Raw genomic sequence first — 18,327 nt, forward strand, 5'->3', positions numbered from 1 at the left:
CAGCTCCCCATTAAACAAATCAAGCAGGCGGCCAGGCGGCCCAAGCCAGTACTGGGGGCCCTAGAGGACACCCCCACCCACAGGGCCTGGCCAAGGGAAGGGAAGGGATGGGCGCGGGGGGTGGCAACCACCTTTCAGCAGCCCGCAACTTCTCGGCCCCTCGGGTGTAGACGGCAATGGACCAGTCCACGCAGCGGGCAAAGCCTTCCTTTAGGAGCAGCTCGGTGATGTTTCCATTCTGAAACCAAGCCGGGGGGGGGGGGGAGAGAGGAAGAAGAAAAATAAAATGGCTCTGGCTCCAGCAAACCCTACCTTCTGCCTGGAGACCCACACGGCCCACCACCTCCCGGGCCCCCTCCGCCGGCACAGAGAAAACCATGGGCTCAGCAGTCACTCCGGCCGGGCGGCAAGAGAGCCGGACTCACACCCTCGGACCGTTTGGGGCGACCCTGCTAGGCTATGCACAGCCCCTCCACCAAGGTCTGTGCCATGCGTCCCCTTCAGCAACCAGCAGAGCCCCCACCCCACTATGTGGTTTCCCTGGGGGGGTCGTCTCTCCCCCCCCAACAGCCTGCCTCCCCCAGCCCCAAACATTGGCAGGCCACACACACTCCAGGGAGTGGAGTCTTATACTCTCTCTTTCTCTCTCTCACTCTCTCCCTGCTTTGCTTTCATTCCAATGGTAGTTAACCAGCCATGCTGCTCAGCAGCTCAGGGAGGCCTCCTCAAGCTGCCCCCCAAGACACACACATGCACACACACCCTTCTCCCTCCCTCCCTCCCTCGTCCCCCACCCCCAGCCCCCACCCCACTTGCCGGGTGGAGGATGGTGCCCAGGATGTTCTGGTTGTGACAGCTCTCCAGGACGATCTGGACATCCCTCTGCAGGAGCCGGGACTCCGTGAAGAACCTGCCTTCGGCGGCAAATGGCTCCGGCGTCTCCGTGCCGTCCGCTTCCCGCTTGAAAGTGGGACACTGGGGCAGAAAGGACCGGGTCAGGCCCCAGGGAGAGCCCTCTCCACCATGGGAGGAGGAGGAGGAGGAGGAGCCGACGCAGAGGCCGCCGGCAGGGTGGGCAGCCTCAGGCCCATCCGAATGCTCCGGCAGGCAAGCCAACGCCCGGCCACCTGGCCCATAAACACCCAGGAAGCCACCTGCCCTTCGGTCTCGGGCTCCTCAAGGGTTTGTTTCCTGACCGGCAACCGGAACGAGACTCTCTGCGGGTTCCTGGCCTTGTTTTCATTCCTCCGCGGGCATTGATCCCCGCATGTGTTTACTGACTCTCTCGAAAGACCATGTAAAGCAGAACAGACTCCCCCCCTTACTATTCATGTAGCCAAAAGAAGAGGAAAACCTTATAAGGTGACTGAAAAAATAAACCCTCTTCAAATGGGTAAGAATAGATAAAAAGGGAAAGTTTGAGATACAGGGCCAGAATCTTAAATGCTGCAACTTTTTGACAGTTTGCATAAAAGAATCATTCTAATAAACAAAAGAAATAAACTGAAGAACTGCCCTAAAAACGTCCAAGGAGGACCAATTCCTTTTGCAGATGAATCCCGCGATGAAGACCCTGCCATTTTATAAAGGGACATGAAAGCTGCAGTCAAATCCATTAGATCAATCCATTCTCAACCTTCCTTTGGCCATAGCCATAAACCCAATAAATAAGAAACATATAGGCTGAATCAGGATGGTATAAGTCACATAACAAACCTTATAAAAGATGGAGACTTTTTCCAGTCTCTGCCCCCCCCATCAAATGTGCCAGTGCCCCTCCAAAGAGAACAGTTGAATTAGAAGAAATATATCAGAAGTAGATAGGATACCAAGAGAACTATTTCAAGTCACAGAGACTGATTCCGTCAAAATCCTAACAAGAATACACCAACAAAACATGAGAAACAAAACAATGGCCCACAGACAGGAAATGCTCAATACACTGTACGTTCCAGTTCCCAAGAAAGGAGATGTCAAGGAGCGCGGTAACTATAGGACCACCGCAAGCAATTTTTTTTTTTTTTTTTTGGCCATATGTGGAGGAAGGAATTCTAGATGTTCAACCTAACAAGAAGCCCAGAGATCGTGTTGCACATACTGTATATGATGGCTCCTGGAGCATAACAAAGAATTCCAGCAGAAATTGGCTCTGTGCTTTACAGATTCCAGCAAAGCCTTTGACTATATAGGTCATGAAAAGCGATGGACTGCTCTAAAAGAAAGGGTAGCACAACAGGATTGTATGCTACACTACTCTGACATGAGAATACAGGAAACGGACAGGTTCCCCACTCGCAAAGGGGTCGGGCAAGGGAACTTCCACCCATGGACGGACCATCTAAAGAATAACATCTAGAGCAGATGCACCTTGAATTCTCATTGGAAGCTGCAACAGCTGAACTGAGGCCATCACACTTTGGGCACAGGGTAAGACAAGAAGTGGTGGAAAAGATGATCCCACCAGGGAAAGTGGAAGGCAGCGAGGAAAGAGGAAGACCCACCACGAGGAGGACAGAAAGCCAGAGCCTTTGACCCGAGGAGGGACTCTTGGAGGCCACCAACTTGCTGGGTTGGTGGCCCTTCTTTCTGAGGCCATTTGGCAGCACTCAAGAGCAGCCCTCTCGTGGCCCACTAGCAGACTCCAGGGTTGGGGATCACAGCCCCAGCCCACCCTGAACCCCGGAGGCTGCCCTCCCGCTCGCTCCCTCCCTCACCAGGGGCAGCTAAGCCAAGGCCGGCCAGCGCCCCACCCAACATCCTGTTGGCTCCGGTTGGCCCAAACGGCTGGAAAACCTGCACGAAGCACGGCTCGCTCGTATCCTCTAAGAAGTGGAGGAATTCAGCCGAACTGAGATTCCCAGCTCAGTGGCGCACTCTGAGAAAGAATCCCTGGTAGGCCACCAAGTGGGAGGGAAGGAGGGAGGGAAGCACCCAAATGTTCTCCTCCTGTCTGCATGCAGGATGGGGCAAAGAAGGGGAAGCCACGCCAAGCCCACGTCAAGCCAGGGCAGGTGGGAAAACTCACCTTGATGCCCGAGAGCATGACCGTGACCAGGTAGTAGTCAGGGAGGAGAAGAGCACGGACCACGCTGCCATCCCGGACATGTTCAATGATGGCTGCAGGAGAGAAAGCAGGGGCTCAGCTCCCCCCCCCCGTCAGGACAGGGCTCTCCGCCCTGCGTCAGCTTGACCCAAGCCACCAGCAGACAGGCCCCAGGCCGACCACCACCGGATCAGGCAGCGGTTTCTGTGCAACACTCCCTCCCACCAGCCCCAGCCGGCACCCCACCCCTGCCCCACACACACACCCATGGCTTCCTGGGGTGCCCGAGCAGCCAACTCACCGTTCACCGGCTTCTGGTGCAGAGAGTCCACAAAGTGCCGAGGGTTCTCAATGGTGTACTTGATGTCGCGGACGGTGTGCGAGCCGGTCCCCTCGCTCCACAGTCCTTTCTTGGCCACCCGGGCCTGCTCTTCCAACTCTGCCAGTCGGCTCTGCTCTGGGCTGGAAGGGAAAAGGGTCGTGGGTGAGATGCTCGAAGGCAGAAGCCACGGGGCCGATCGGCAGCCTTGGGAGGCTCTTCTCCTCTCTCTCTCTCTGGGCGGCGGCACCCATCGCCCCCCCACCGCCAACGCTGACGCCCTCCGGGCACCTCATGCGGGCCCTTCCTTTCCCTCTCTGTGGGGACCAGACAAGCCATTAATGAATTCCCGAGCCATCGGGGAGCACCTGCCTCGTAGTGTTCCCACCTCACCCCGCTGCCTTGCTCGCACTCTGGTCTACTACGCAGATTTAATGTACATGAATTCATGCAACTCAACGTGGACAATTAGTTATTTGAAACATTTAAATCCTGCTGTAGCGTTCACCTTCCTCATTAATATTTATGTGGAGATTTTCAGGCACCCGTAGGAGTTGGTGAGGGGTGGGGTGGGGTGAAGAAAAAGAGGGAAACAAAAGGGGATGTGGGCGGTGGAGAGTGAAGAGAGAAGGCTGTTTAGTGGAGAGTAAAGGGCACTGACCGGAGTGTTATCACCTGTAACAATAAACAATTTCTACTTGGTTCTTAAATGATATGTTGCCTGGACCTCTGACATTAATAGTGAATAAAGCTGACGTAATCAAGTGGTGGACATGGAGAGGGGGGATTTGCTGGTTGGGTAACAGCCTATCCTCCACTCCAGCTTCGCGTACAGCGTCAAAACACTAGACGCTGTTCCAAGTCCTCCATACAGAGCACGTTACCATAGTCTCTCGAGACTGAAAGATGCCTATGAATCAACTGGTGGCAGCTGAATGACACGTCACTTGTGCCTTTGCTTGGTGAAACCACCAAGGGACAGGCAGGAACATGACGCCCACCTCCTGCTAAAAGGGGGCAAGGCAACCTACAGTATGAAAAGAAATAAAGTTAAAGGCTAAAATAATTGATTAATTATTTAAAAAAGCATTAAAGAGGTATCCTACTGAAACTTATAAATAAGAGCAATATTAAAAGCTCAAGTAAAACAACAGAATAAAATAAACCCTTTTGTAAAAATCCCCTTGGCCCACCTGTCACTAAAAGGAAAGTTTGCCTAAAGAGAAAGGTCTTTGTTCAGGGAAGGATTGCAAAGATGGGAGTCAGTCTGGCCTCACAGAACACATCTGTGAGGGTGGTGGGACTGAGAGAAAGGCCTCTCCTCATGATCTTAGCACCCAGGCATGCTCATAAAGGGAAACGTGGTCCTTGAGATAGCTTGGACCCTAAAGCCGTTTAACGTTTTACAAGTTAGGGCCAATCATTTCAAAGTGTGCCCAGAAACGGAGAGGCAGCCTGTGAAACGGCTGTAACAGCGGGGGTTCTGCAGTCCCCGTGACCAGTGTCCCAGTCAGCCACCCGGCTGTTGCGTTTCGGACCTGCTGAAGTTTTCTGACACTTTCCAGAAACAGCCACACATAGAGTGCGTTGCTGTAATCCAGCCGAGAGGCCACGGGGGGGGGGGGGGTGCCACCCTGGCCAGACCAGACCTCTCCACATCAGCATTCTCTCAGTAACTAACGAACTGAGTGTTGTTTTTAGATGGATTGTTATGCATGACTACTCTGACTAGATTTTTAGTCTTACTTGTGCTTTTCATTTCTGCCTCTTGTTTATTTTTATTATTGCTAATATCGCTTTCAGCTAATATCATCTTTTAATAATCGCTTTCATCTTTAAATACTGTCTTTCAAGGGTGTAAGCCACCTTGGGTCCTTTTTAAGGAGATAGGAGGGGTAAAAATATTTTAGACAAAATAATACATCAAATAATAAATATTACATGAGCTACCTAAACCCGAAACAGAAAGCAAAGATGGCTGCCTCTCCACCAGAAGGGCCAAGAGGCATGTAAGAGCAGTGGGAGCTGACAGCGAAGCAGGATAGGGCCCCGAGAAGGAAAAATAAGGGAGCCCCCATGTCTCACCAGCTCCAGGACCCCTGCCTCTGTCGGCCATCTCCATAAGACCACCTTCCAGCCTTTAGAATCACAGCACCCTAGGACGGTGGAGTTGGAAAGGGGCCCTACAAGGCCATCCAGTCCAACCCCGTCCTCGAGGCAGGAATCCAAACCAAAAGTTACCTGCCAGGTGGTTTTCTAAATTTCTCTTGCAGGCCTCCAGTGCTGGAGCCCTCACCACCTCCCCCTGAGGTTATGGGCTCCATTGTTGTCCTGCTCAAAGCAACAGACCCTCTCTCATACGCGACCTCTACCCTGTGTGTGTGCGTGCATGCGCGACTCTGCCCCCTCCCCCACATGCAGGGCTCCATCATGACCGGAACCAAAGGGGTCGAAGATTATCGCTGCGCAGAAAACCAAAAAACCTGCATGGAGGGAGCCAGACTCGCACGCACGGCCTGGAGGAAACCTTGACTCAAAGAGTTAAAGAGTTTTTTTTTCTCATAATCAACCAAAATCTGGTTTCCTATACCTTGAGGCCATTATTAGATGTCCTGCACGCTAGGAGGATCAAGAACAGATCCTGCTCCTCCTGTGTCAGACAGTCCTTTTGAAGGATGCCTTCCTATCGCTCCTCAGTCTTCTTTTCTAAAGGCTAAACAGGCCCTACTTTAGCATTCCGATCCCCTATAATGACAAGAACATCTTTCTTTGATGTCAGTTCTAGAAAGTGTTGTAAGTCTTCATAGAATTGGTCAATTTCATCCTCTTCAGCTGAAGAGGGAGATAAAAGGAAACAACAGATAAGTTTGGCCTTGGAGTTCAAAATGAAACAGGGCAAAAGCTAATAGAGTTTTGTCAAGAGAACAAGCTGGTCATCACAAACCCTCTTTTCCAACAACACAAGAGGTGACTCTACACATGGGAATCACCAGATGGGCAATACCGTAATCAGATTGATTATGTTCTCTGCAGCCAAAGATGGAGAAGTTCTATACAGTCAGCAAAAACAAGAGCTGGAGCTGATTGTGACTCTGATCACCAACTTCTTATAGCAAAACTCAAGCTTAAACTGAAGAAAGTATATACTGGTACCACAAAATGAAGCATCCACACCAGAATCAAAGAACATGAGAGACACTGCAGACTAAAACAACCGGAAAAATCAGCAGTGGCTGAACATGCCCTAAAACAAGCTGGACATGAAATTCTGTTTCAAATTACTGAAATACTGGATAACACCAGCAATCATTACGTTAGACTGCACAGGGAAACCACTGAAATCCACAAACACCAGGAGAGCTTCAACAAAAAAGAAGAAAGTTTAAAGCTGAACAAAGCTTGGCTCCCAGCACTGAAAAATACAGCGTGCAAAAGGCCAAGGAACTCTACCCAGCCACAGGGATCAGTGATCACTACACACAAAAGACCAGCTAACAACACCCATAAATCACAGTGACAGATAATCTCTCCTCTTTATTATGACAATACACCCACAACAAAAACACACTGATCACCAAAATCAGCCATCTTCTGAAAAGGACAAAAGCTGATCCCACAGCTATAAATACTCAACTCCCAAACAAAGTGCACCAGAGTTCAAAGTGCTACTCCTGTCCTCTGAAGATGCCGTCCACAGAGACTGGCGAAAAGTTAGGAAGAACAACCTTCAAAACATGGCCAAAGAGCCCGAAAAACCCACAACAACCAGAAGCAGAAGACATCAAGAACAGGAGGCAACAATACATTGAGAAATTATACCAGAAAGATTTGTATATCCTGGACAACCCAGATAGTGTGGTTGCTGACCTTGAGCCAGACATCCTGGAGAGTGAAGTCAAGTGGGCCTTAGAAAGCCTGGCTAACAACAAGGCCAGTGGAGGTGATGGCATTCCAGTTGAACTATTTAAAATCTTGAAAGATGATGCTGTTAAGGTGCTACACTCAATATGCCAGCAAGCTTGGAAAACTCAGCAGTGGTCAGAGGATTGGAAAAGATATGACCAGATAGACGGGGTATAAATGTAATAAATAGATACATAAAAAAAGATCAGTCTACATCCCAATCCCAAAGAAGGGCAGTGCCAAAGAATGCTCCAACTACCATACAATTGCAGTAGCAAGGTTATGCTCAAAATCCTCCAAGGCAGGCTTCAGCAGTATGTGGACCAAGAACTCCCAGAAGTACAAGCCGGATTTCGAAGGGGCAGAGGAACTAGGGACCAAATTCCTAACATGCGCTGGATTGTGGAGAAAGCCAGAGAGCTCCAGAAAGTGGGAAGTCAAGAGGAGAAGGGGACATCAGAGGATGAGATGGTTGGACAGGGTCATCGAAGGGAACAATGTGAATTTGCCCCAACTCTGGGACAGCCTGGCGTGCTCTGGTCCATGGGGTCACGAAGAGTCGGACACGACTTAACGACTAAACAACAGCAACAACAAACAGGCCCAGTGCTTTCCACCCCTTCCAAGGCCTTCGATGCCACCCAATGTTCCGGAGTCGACATGGAGAGGGGGGCAGTCCAGCCCAAAGGGGGGGGCTGCCTTTGCCTCTGATCCCCTCTGCTGAGCACCAGGCTCAGGATGGCCAACCAGGAGGGAAGTGACCCATGAAAGCTAAATTCACCCGGAATGCCGCCTGCCCCAAAGGTCCCTGCAGCGCCCCTCCCACATACAGCCACCTGAGCCTCCTGCCTGTCCCAAGACTTGTTCTATATAATGGGCCCGGCACCGTGCCTCTAGAAGAGCCCCAAGAGTTGGCAGAGAGCAGAACAGAGGCTGTTCCAGGGGACACGGGAAACTGACACTCCCTGGGACCCACCTTCTCGCCTCCGCACAGGGATGAGCCCAAGAGGCCCCCTGTCATGCCAAGCAGGCGGTCCCCTCCCCCTGGAACTCCACGGTGCAAAAGAGAACCATCAGACAGGCGGAGCAAGCAAATGGGTCTGGCCTTATGGAGGTGGAGTGCAGGAAGTGAGGGGACCCCACAGACTCTGACTCCCTGCCTCAGAAACTCCGGGGGGGGGGGGGTAGGGGAGGGCAGAGGCCCATCTCTGAACGAGCTGCCCCCACTCCCATCATCTGCCACCAAGGGAGACCTGGTGGTCCTGCCAAGAGCTGGCGTCTTCCCATGGGCCTCGGAAGCCGACTTACTTGTTGGCCCGGACGCCCTCCCGACGACTGGCCAGGCCTTCTGCCACGAGCGACTCTGCAATGTTCTCTCCGGTTGTGTCTGGCAAGAAAGAGAGGCTGTGTTAACGCAGAGAGGGCCCAAGGGGGGGGGGGGTGCCACCGCCCCCCCCCCCACACACACACACCAAGGCAGAAGCCAGGCCTGGCCTGCTCAGGCCAAGCAAGGCCACACGCAGGACAGGTCACTCAGGACCAGCACCCTGGAAGGAAAGCACCTCTCCTCTGGGCAGGAAAGGTGGCTTCTCAGCTCTGGCGAGACCCCCAACCTGAACTGTGCCTCCGGGAGGGGGGGGGGTTGGCGGCTGCTGAGCTGGCCCTGCCTCTTCTGGGCTCACCGGGGTCATGAAGTGTAACCCCAGCGCCCCTCCCCAAAGCATCTCTGTGCTGATCTCTCCACCCCGACCGGGCCAACAGCTTTGCACTGTCAAAGGGCCTCACCTGGAGAGGGGACTGGAAGTGCATCAGCGCTGACTCTGACCGGGCTGCAGGAACCCACACCTCCCCAAGGAAGAAGGAGATCCAGCCCAACACACACGGTTCACAAGCAGCCCACTGATGGGGAAGCTGCTGCTCTGGGCAGCTGGGAAAGCTCCAGCCCCAAGTGGGCTCCCAAAGGTCCAGAGGGACCCTAAGGGCACCATGGCCCTCGCATGCTTGGGATGCGGCTGCAGAAAAGACCTCCAGGCATCTCCAAGGAAAGCTCAGAGAGGAGCCACTTGAACGCCACTCCCTCCTGGCGATGGCCTCCCGCTGACGCCATGAGAGAAAGGAAGGAGAGGAGCCAAACCGGCACTCCAACTGGCAGAGCGCCCCCCCCCCCGACTCACCTTTGCCCAGGTACACCATCCCATACTCCCGGCCTTGCGGGGTCTTGTACTCCACGGTGAAGCAAACCTCCTTCCCGATCAGCTTCTTCCGGAGGAATTCACGGGCTGGGAAGCCCCAGGGCTGAAAAAGCAAGCAGTCAAGAAGAGAGGGAGGGAGGCCAGAAGTTACACGCAGCCCCCCTTCAACGCCCACCAAGGACTCCCCTCTTTATTTCTTGCCTCGGGTGAGGCTTGAGCAAGTGTATGAACCTTAAGACCTGGCTGGAGCTCTGCTGAGGGGGGGCAGCCTCCCTTCCAGCTCCTGACGTCCACCTTCTGCGCATCCCAACCCTTGGGCTGCCGAAGCCCTGGCTGCGCATGACACAGCATACCAGCCTGGCTACACTTCTTGGGAGTCTCTGGATTGGTTCTGGTGGCCTTTGGGTCACTTTTGGACTCTGCCTTCTCCCACACCTGATTTACCCGACTCTCCCGTAGGCCTCTGCTCTTTGTCCCTTGGAACTCATCCCCGCCCAGCAAGCCTGGGAGCAGGGCAGAGCATGGCATCTGAATACCTGCTACACAGCAGGGCAACCCAAAGCTACGCCAGGCCCCGTTCGGCCACACCGCACATTGCCTCAGGCCGCGGGCCAGGGATTTTTGGCTGTTTGGGTGGCAGCACCCACCTCATCTGGTGTATCTTTGCCATCGGGCTGCCCTGCTGCTGCCCGGCGTGCGAGGTTCCCAGCCCGGATGTTGCTGAGGTTGATCTGTCTCTCCGGAGGCGGCCCTCCGCGCGGCTGGCCTCGCACGATGATGGCACAGCCCGAAAGAACCTGGACAGGGAAAGAAGGAAAGAAAAACATCCCAGCTGAGCAGGATTCCCTGGCCCTGGCCCAGCACCACCTGAACCCCAGAGGAGCTCACCAGCCACCCCCTCCCTGATTAACCCAGAACCCCATCCCGATGCAACCCTCCACCAGGCCCCTGCACATGGCGGGAGGGGCACACAGGGAACCCCTGCCCTGAAGCCGCCCCCCCCCGTGTCCGCCACTTTGTCTCTACCCAGCCGCATGTCGCTCGTTCGGCCGAAGAGGCCTCAACAGCCCCCTCGGTTGCCTGCCTGGCCCCCTTTCCAAGCCACGGATCCCCAACCCCACCTGCAGTGGGAGCAAATGCTGCCGGACACAGGAGAGTTATTTGACAGGCACGATCTTTGTGCCACACCGTGGCATTCAAGACAGATGATGAAAAAAAGACAAAACCTTTACCCCAGGAGGAGGCAAGAAGCATGCCCAAGCCCCTCCCTTTGGTGGTCCCTCCCAAATGCTGGGAAACCGGAGCCCTTACGGCCCCCGCCCTCCACAAAGGCGATCCTTGGGCAGGATGGCTTTGACCAAGGAGCCCACGCAGAAGGCCCGGGTCTGTCTGGCCACAGGAACAGCAGACCCCGGGAATCCTCACACAGAATCGGCTGCCATTCCCTCCCGTCATGACCTCCCCTTGGTGACCATCCAGGGCTACCCACGGGAAAGTCACAAGCTGGAAACGACCTCGAGGGCATCTTGCTTGGCTCCAGCTTCCAAAGGGCATAAAGCCCGGCTGAGGCCCCTTTCCCTCTGGCTGCAACATGAGACAGGAAGGAGAGCAGACAACGCAAGGCTCACCACCCGACCAGCACCACCCCAACCTTATGCCAGGCAGGCGCACGACAACGCGCCCCGTGGGGCACTCCAGGTTCAGACCTATAGGACGGCAGCCAGCTTCCGCGCCAGCTCTGCAACATGTCAACTCAGGGAAGGGAGAGAGCCCGCCAAGATGCACAAAATCCACTTGGGCTCTTCTGCAAGCCACCAAGGGTGGGATTGGGGGGGGGGGTGGTAGCTTTCCTGGCAGCCTGAGGCAAGAGAGGCATCATCCAATTTTGGAACTCTTTGCCTCTGCCTCACCTTTTAGACCACCTTCACTTGCAGAAATAATCTGGAGAGCCCGAAAACTTGTCTTCTTATCAAGGTTTTCAGTGACCCCCTAAAATTACTGGCCAGCCCGAGTGCTTTGGCAGAGAAAGGCGCACAAAGGTGCTTGGAGCCTTCCTCCGTCTTCGTACGGAGAGGCCAACGGCACCAACTCAGTCTGCAAGTCCATGGCCGCTAAAGAGAGAGAGACCCTCCACAGCCTGTGTTTGCCCTCGGGTTACACTTGACAAAATCTGCAGTTAATTATCCAGTGCAGGACCCTGTAAGAACGCCAAGCTTGACTTCTCCCTCTTGGCTCTTCTGCCCACTGCAAAAGGCTCTTCTGTGGCATGACAGGGAAACATTAACCTACAAGATAGACCTTTTCCCCCTGGATTGCAAAACTAGCCAAACTTTGCAGAGTTTCTGCTCTCTCCCAGCCCTGATAAGAGGCAGCAGCGGGGACTCCATCCAAGACCCAAACAGGTCCAAGCACCCTGGTTGAGAGCGATTCGCTTCCTGTCCCTTGCCTCCCTGCGGAGCTTGTGGGGGGGGGGGAAGAAAGGAAAAAGGAAAAGCCATGAAATGGCAGCAAGACCCCTCAAGCGCTAACCCTCAGGCGCCTTCTGGCAGCCGGGGCTTCCCTCCAGAGGGCAACAGGTGGGCGAGGGTGGCAACGGTCCCGCGCAGGACCCCCCCCTCCCTTGACACTTGGAGAGCCCCCGCGAAGCAAAGCCAAGTGTTTGCCGGGGTGGGGGTGGGGGTAGCCAAGTACCCTGCAGAGATCTTGCGCCTCCCTTGCCTGGAGGGGCCGGGGAGGGTGGAGGGGCTCCGGGCGGGAAGCTCTCCTTCTTCCTGCTCCAACCCCCCCCCCCGGGGCAAAGAGCAGGACCGACCCCCCCACACACACACCGCCCGGAGGCGCCCACCTCGGGGTTTCCCGCACCTCCTCCTGCCAAGCCCGGGGGCCCACCTGTCACCTCCACCGGCCCGCGGGAGGGGGGCCTTTATTCGGAGCCCGCCGCCCCGGCCCTGCACACGGGCCTCCTCCTCCTCCTCCGGGCGGGAGAGAGAGAGAGAGAGGGACGGACAGAGGGACGGAGGGAGGCTTCTCCGGGGCTCCGCGGCCGCCCGGCCCTCCCCGAGGAGCCTCCTTCCCTCCCCGCACACACACACACACACACACACACACACACACACACACGCACCGCCCGCCCCGGGGACCCGAGGAAGGGGGCGCGACCCGGGCGGAAGCCTCGCTCCGAGACCCGCCAGCTGCCCGGGGAAAGGGCGAGAGAGAGAGAGCGAGAGAGAGCGCTCTGCCCATGCTCAGGGGCGCCCTTTACCATCTTGACGATGCCGCGCTGGAGGGCGGGGGCGGGAGCAGCGGCCGAGGAGGAGGAGGAGGAGGAAGAGGCGGCGGCGGCGGCGGCGGCAGCGGGTCCGGCGGAGGAGGCCATGGTGCCGGGCGAGGGTCGGTCGGTCGGTCGGTCTCGGAAGGAAGGAAGGAAGGAAGGAAGGAAGGAGGAAGCGGCGCGAGCGGGGAGGGGCGGGGCGGGGAGGGGGCGGGGCCGCGAGCGGGCAGAGAGGCCTCCGGGGCCCCCTACGCACGCGCAACTCGAGCCTCTGCCCCGCCCCTTGGGCCGCGCGCACCAATCGGGGCGCTCCCCCACGAACCCCGCCCACCGGGCTCTCGGCCGACCAACCGGCTTCGCGAGCGGGGCCCATGGAGGGAATAGGCTGTATTCAAACCACGGCGTAGCGGCGCGAGGAGGAGGAGGGACTTCCGGGGCAGGCTGGCAGAAGGACACGTAGGCAGAGGGGATGCACGCGGGGCAGACTCATGTGGGAAAGGTGGGCGGGGCGGGGCGGGGCGGGGCGAGAAAGGCAAACCCAAGAGTCGCGCGTGCGCACTGGGGAGGGAATCCCCGGGAATGTCCTGTCCTTTCCGCTCGGCGCTCACGTGGGCCGGCGAGGGATTCCCTCGCTCCCTTTCCCTTTGTTCTCCGCGCGCTTCGCGGGGGGGGGGTCCCCGTTGGTCTAGGGCGGCTCCGGAGGGGAAGGGAGGCCCGGCGCCGGTTCGCGGGCCTCGGGTTGCCCGGGCGGGCCTTGGCGCTTCTTCCGAGCGAGCGGCTCCGCCCGGGAAGAAGAGCCGGACAGGCCGCCCTGCCGGCGCCGGGTCTCCCGCCACAAAAGCCCGAGGGGGGGGCGCTCGGTCCGCCCGCGGGCTGCTCCTACCGGGAGGGCCTCTCCCGGAACGGGGCTGCGGCCGTCTCCGACTCGGTCCCGCCCGGACACGCGGCCCATTGCCCGTCCCCCCCCAAACGCCCCCCCCCCGCGCGCGCATCCCCTGGAGCCCCTCCGGGCCCTCCGAGGGTGAGAAGCCGGGCCTTCTCCGGCGGGCGAAGAGGGCGCCAGGTGGGGAAAGGTCCGGACACCAACCAGGGAAGTTCTCTGGGGCCTGCAAGGCCTCGGGAGGCAGGCAGGCAGGCAGGCGGGGAGGCGGGGAGGTGACGTCCGAAGGGCTCTCTTTTCCTGCCGCTCCGCCTCTGAACGGATTGCGTGCAAAGGACAAGGAAGGGGGTTCCGGCTGAAGGAGACCTTCTTGAGGATGAGCCAGGCTGGACTGTGGAATTGGCAGCCCGGATGGCTACCTACTGGGATTATTATTATTATTTTTTTGCAAGAGGTTGAAGTAGAAGTAGATGATCTTTGGGGTTCCTTCCAGCCTTACAATTCTAGGATGCATTTCCTGACACCCCAGATTTCACGCCATGCATCTGAGGAAGTGGGCTGAGTGTCCACAAAAGCTCATGCCCCAGGAAATCAGCTGTGCCTCTGGAAGGACCCGCCCTGCCCCTGCCCTTTCCTCTTCCTTTCTGGACATGGAGGTAGTGCTCCTGCTTGTTCACACTCCCTTAGGCAGCCTCTACTTTTGAGTAGCAGCAGCAGCAGCGGCGCAATGTTGTCTCAGCTGACACCCAGCGTTGGTTCTGGGTCCTGATTCTGTGGCTCTGTCTTCAGTTTGGAGGACAGGGCAGGATGGGGCGGGGGGGGGGCTAGAGCCTCAGTGAACAGATCCAGCAGTGGGAAGTCAGGCAGATCTGTCACCTGGCAACCCTGAAGAGGAGCACAAGTGATGGAAAGACTGCCAGAAGCCTGGAGGACAGAAGCACTACCTGGGCGTCCATGGCTGGCCGGGGAACTCCCAAGACCTGGTGGAGCACAACTCCAGGTGGCAAACCAGAGAGCTCTTGGAAGAAGCCCACCCCAGCCCGCTCTCTTGCCACCCCCACCCCCTTGCCCCAGGTGCGGAAAAGAGGCACTGTGGAAGTAAAGCACCAGTCATTCAGTCTGCTGCGTCTGGCCTTTTTGTTGGCTGTCTCCCACTGTTCTGTTCCCCCCCGCCCCAAAAAAGGATCCCATCACTTCCTGTCTCCCCAAACCAACTCCTTTCTATTTGTCAAGCTGCTAAGATCTCTTTCTTGGGGGCGGGGGGGGGGAGCCAAGCCCTTGTTCTGGGCCAGAGGCTCAGGCTTCGAAGCCTGGACTCCTGTGTAATTAGTCAGATGGATCCGTGCGGGGGTTGGACTCGATGGCCTTAGACACCCCTTCCGGCTCCATTGTGCTCCAGTTCTATGAAGATGGGCTTTCCTGTCAAGTACATTTTTCTAAGTATATTCAGAGTCTCTTTTTTGCTCCATGGAGTAGACAGTAAAGTCATTTTCAAGGCTCACTGGGGTCACCAGTCCTGTTTTACTCTGCTAACAAAGGAGAGCGGAGAGAGGTCTCCCCACCAGGTTCAATAATCTCAGTCAGAATTTGGGTTTTTTATTATTATTATTAAAAACAATAACAGCTCTAACATAAAATGTCTGTACATACCAGCAGCATAGGCACCCTTCAGTCTCGAGAGACTATGGTAACATGTTCTGAAACAAGGAGTGTCCTCTCCAGAGCATGAAGCCCGGGTAAGGTAATATGGAGGATAGGCTGCTACCCAAGCAGCAGATCCCCCCTCTCCACATTGCTGAAATGGTCCAATGGAAAGGCAAGAGCCAATACAACTGGTTCCAGCGACGTCGCAGGAGTTGGCAGAACGACACAAGCTGCCTTTGGGACTCCAGCTCCGGATTTTGCCTTGAGGTTAACTCCTGAAGCCTTTTCCATGAGTGGATATAGCCACAAGGCAGTGGAGGTTTGAAATCGGAGTTTTCCTTCCCCTAGATGGGCTGCCTTCCATGGCTGACGAGCCCCACCTACCCGGCCCTCTCTTTAATAGTGCGAAAGTATGATCTGGCCCTTAAAACTTTCCTGCCTCCCAGGCTTATGCAAATCCAATTGGCTTTCCTATTTACCATATTAAGGCCAGAGATATGAGAATTTCACGAGCTGTTAGGCGCGCGGTCCTGGGACACGCTCTTGTAAAGCAGAAAGTCCCACCCCCAGGCCATGTGGTGTGGAGACAAAGAGAAAGCCCAGGAAAAAGAATCTCAGCAAGGCATCCATACAAACATACCTGGCCTTCGCCCTCAGACCAGCTTCCTAGGGAAAAGGGTCCAGGGCCCTGGGACACGCTCTTTTAAAGCAGAAAGTCCCACCCTTAGGCCCCACCCCCAGGCCATGTGGTGAGGAGACAAAAAGAAAGCCCAGGAAAAAGAAAACCTCAGCAAAACATCCATTCAAACATACCTGGCCTTCGCCCTCAGCCCAGCTGAGGCCAGGTATGTTTGTATGGATGCCTTGCTGAGTTTCTGTACATACATACCATACAATATTACTTTAAAAAATCCCCCCCTCCGTGCCACCTTCACCCTCAGGACCAGATAGCCAAATATGTATATCCTTTTAATCTCTTTTTAACCTCATTCCACTCCAAAAATACATTGATTCATCCGCTGCCTTATGACCTCTCCCTTTTACAAAAACATAGTTCAAATATGGATCCCATGCCTCTTTTAAATCATTATATTTTGTTATTTCCCCATCTTTTATTTCACATGTTTGCTTATCATTTTATCACTAAACACTACATTTCTTTATACCAATATTCAACATTAATTTGTTTGTCATTTTTCCAATTCTTTGCAAATATTAGTCTTGTTGCTGTGACCATTATGACAATTATCTCTGTTCTTTGTTAAGATGGTCATTCTTAATTACTGTATATTTAAAGTCAGCAAGGGCAGCATCTTCTGGCTCTGGGCAAGCTTCTGTGCCATCCTGAAGGACACCGTTGCCTGATGGTCCTGTGGTGCAAAGCGAGGCACCACCCCTACCCCTCCCCGTCCCTTATGGGAGTCACCCATAGGCTGGGCTTTTCAGTGGCAATGACCGACTGGGTTGTGGCTGAGACTTGCAGGGGTGATTCCCTTGTTTATTTATTTAAAATATATTTACCTCCCCTTGCTCCTTAAAAAAGACACAAGGCAGCTTACATCATTAAAAGGCTATATTAAAGCTAACAGTGGTGAGTATACAAATGTTTCATCCTTTTTAATACTAAAAAAGATGAAACAAAGACTAAAAGCAGTAAGCCAAAGTAACACCAAAAACATTCACACCAGTTACAGCCACCCACTAAAAGACCCCCTTCAGTCGCTGAGGGAAAGCAGGCCTGAAGAGAAAGGTCATAAAATCATAGAATAGTGAAGTTGGAGGAGGCCTTTAAAGCCATCAGGTCCAACCCTCTCCTCCATGCAGAAATACAAATCAAAGGACATCTGCCACTGGGGGGGGGGGGGTTGTCTAATTTTCTCTTGAAGGCCTCCAGGGTTGGAGCACTCACCAACTCCCCATGAGCTCATGGGTTCCATTGTCATACTGCTCTAACAGGAAGTTTTTCCTAATATTCAGTCAAATGTTGTGCACCCTGGGATGATCGAGAACAGATCCTGCCCCTCCTCTGCAGGACAGACTTTCAAATATTTGAAAAGTGCTATTGTATCACCCCTCCGCTTTCTTTTCTCAGGGCTAAACATGCCCAATTATTTAAGCCTTTCCTCAAAAGGCTTGGTTTCCAGCCTGCCGCCCCCCCCCCCCCGGTTCCTCCTGGTTGCCCTCCTCTGAACTTCTTCCAGTTTGTCGGCATCCTTGGAGTGTGGTGTCCAGAACGGGACATAGGACTCAGGGTGGGGCCTAACCAGTGCTGAACAGAATCTGTTAATGCATCCTGAAATAGCATTTTCCTTTTTTTAAAGCCACCTCAAACTGTTGGCTCATATTCAGCTTGTGATCTACGACAATTCCAAGATCCTTCTTGCTTGTACTATTGCTGAGCAAGGTATTCCCCATGTTGTAACTGTGCATTTCGTTTCTTTTTCCAAGGTACATTGCTTTGCACTGATCCCTGTTCAATTTCATTTTGTTGTTTTCAGTCCATGCTCCAGCCTAGCAAGATCATTTTGAATTTTGTTTCTGTCTTCCAAGGTATTAGATACTCTGCCCAATTTTGTGTCAATCCGACAAACATTCCTTGCACTCCCTCATCCAAGTCATTAATAAAAATAGCATAGGGCCCAGGACCGAGCCCTGGAGTATCTCACTTGTTACCTCCTTCCAGTTTGAGAAGGAGCCATTAATCATCACCCTCTGAGTACGATTCTGTAGCCAATTGTTTGTCCACCTGAGACTATCCAACGCACATCCTTGTTAGCTTGCTAACCAGAATACCACAGGGCTGTTTGTCAAATGCTTTGCTTAAGTCCAGATATACTGTGTCTACCGTCTTCACCTGCTTGTGAAAGGACAGCAAAGATGGAGCCAACCTGGCCTCAAGTGAGAGGGAGTTCCACAGTCTGGCAGTAGCAACAGAGACAGCTCTCTCCTGTGTCTCCATCAGATGCAGGTGTGAAGGTGGCAGGACCAAGATAAAAAAAAAAGCTTCTCCTGATGGTTTTATCACCTGAGCTGGTTCATAAAGAGAGATGCAGTAAGAACCATTAAAGGTAACAA

The 18,327-nt window shown here is 54.5% G+C and overlaps 1 protein-coding gene across 1 annotated transcript in view; it reads right to left on the minus strand.

Moving 5' to 3' along the window:
• SND1 (staphylococcal nuclease and tudor domain containing 1) overlaps positions 1–12,905 on the minus strand; it is a 143,567-nt gene extending 130,662 nt beyond the window's left edge. Inside the window, exons 1-8 of the mRNA XM_073002343.2 lie at positions 12,720–12,905; positions 10,105–10,254; positions 9,440–9,560; positions 8,574–8,652; positions 3,345–3,505; positions 3,026–3,117; positions 817–975; positions 132–238 (exon numbers count right to left, since the gene is read on the minus strand). Coding sequence (XP_072858444.2) covers positions 132–238; positions 817–975; positions 3,026–3,117; positions 3,345–3,505; positions 8,574–8,652; positions 9,440–9,560; positions 10,105–10,254; positions 12,720–12,833 — 983 coding nt within the window. The 5' untranslated portion in view covers positions 12,834–12,905. The remainder of the gene's footprint in view (positions 1–131; positions 239–816; positions 976–3,025; positions 3,118–3,344; positions 3,506–8,573; positions 8,653–9,439; positions 9,561–10,104; positions 10,255–12,719) is intronic.
• Between the last annotated feature and the right edge of the window lie 5,422 nt (positions 12,906–18,327).

The sequence above is a fragment of the Pogona vitticeps genome, chromosome 5 (assembly GCF_051106095.1).
Source record: "Pogona vitticeps strain Pit_001003342236 chromosome 5, PviZW2.1, whole genome shotgun sequence".
Lineage (NCBI taxonomy): Eukaryota > Metazoa > Chordata > Lepidosauria > Squamata > Agamidae > Pogona > Pogona vitticeps.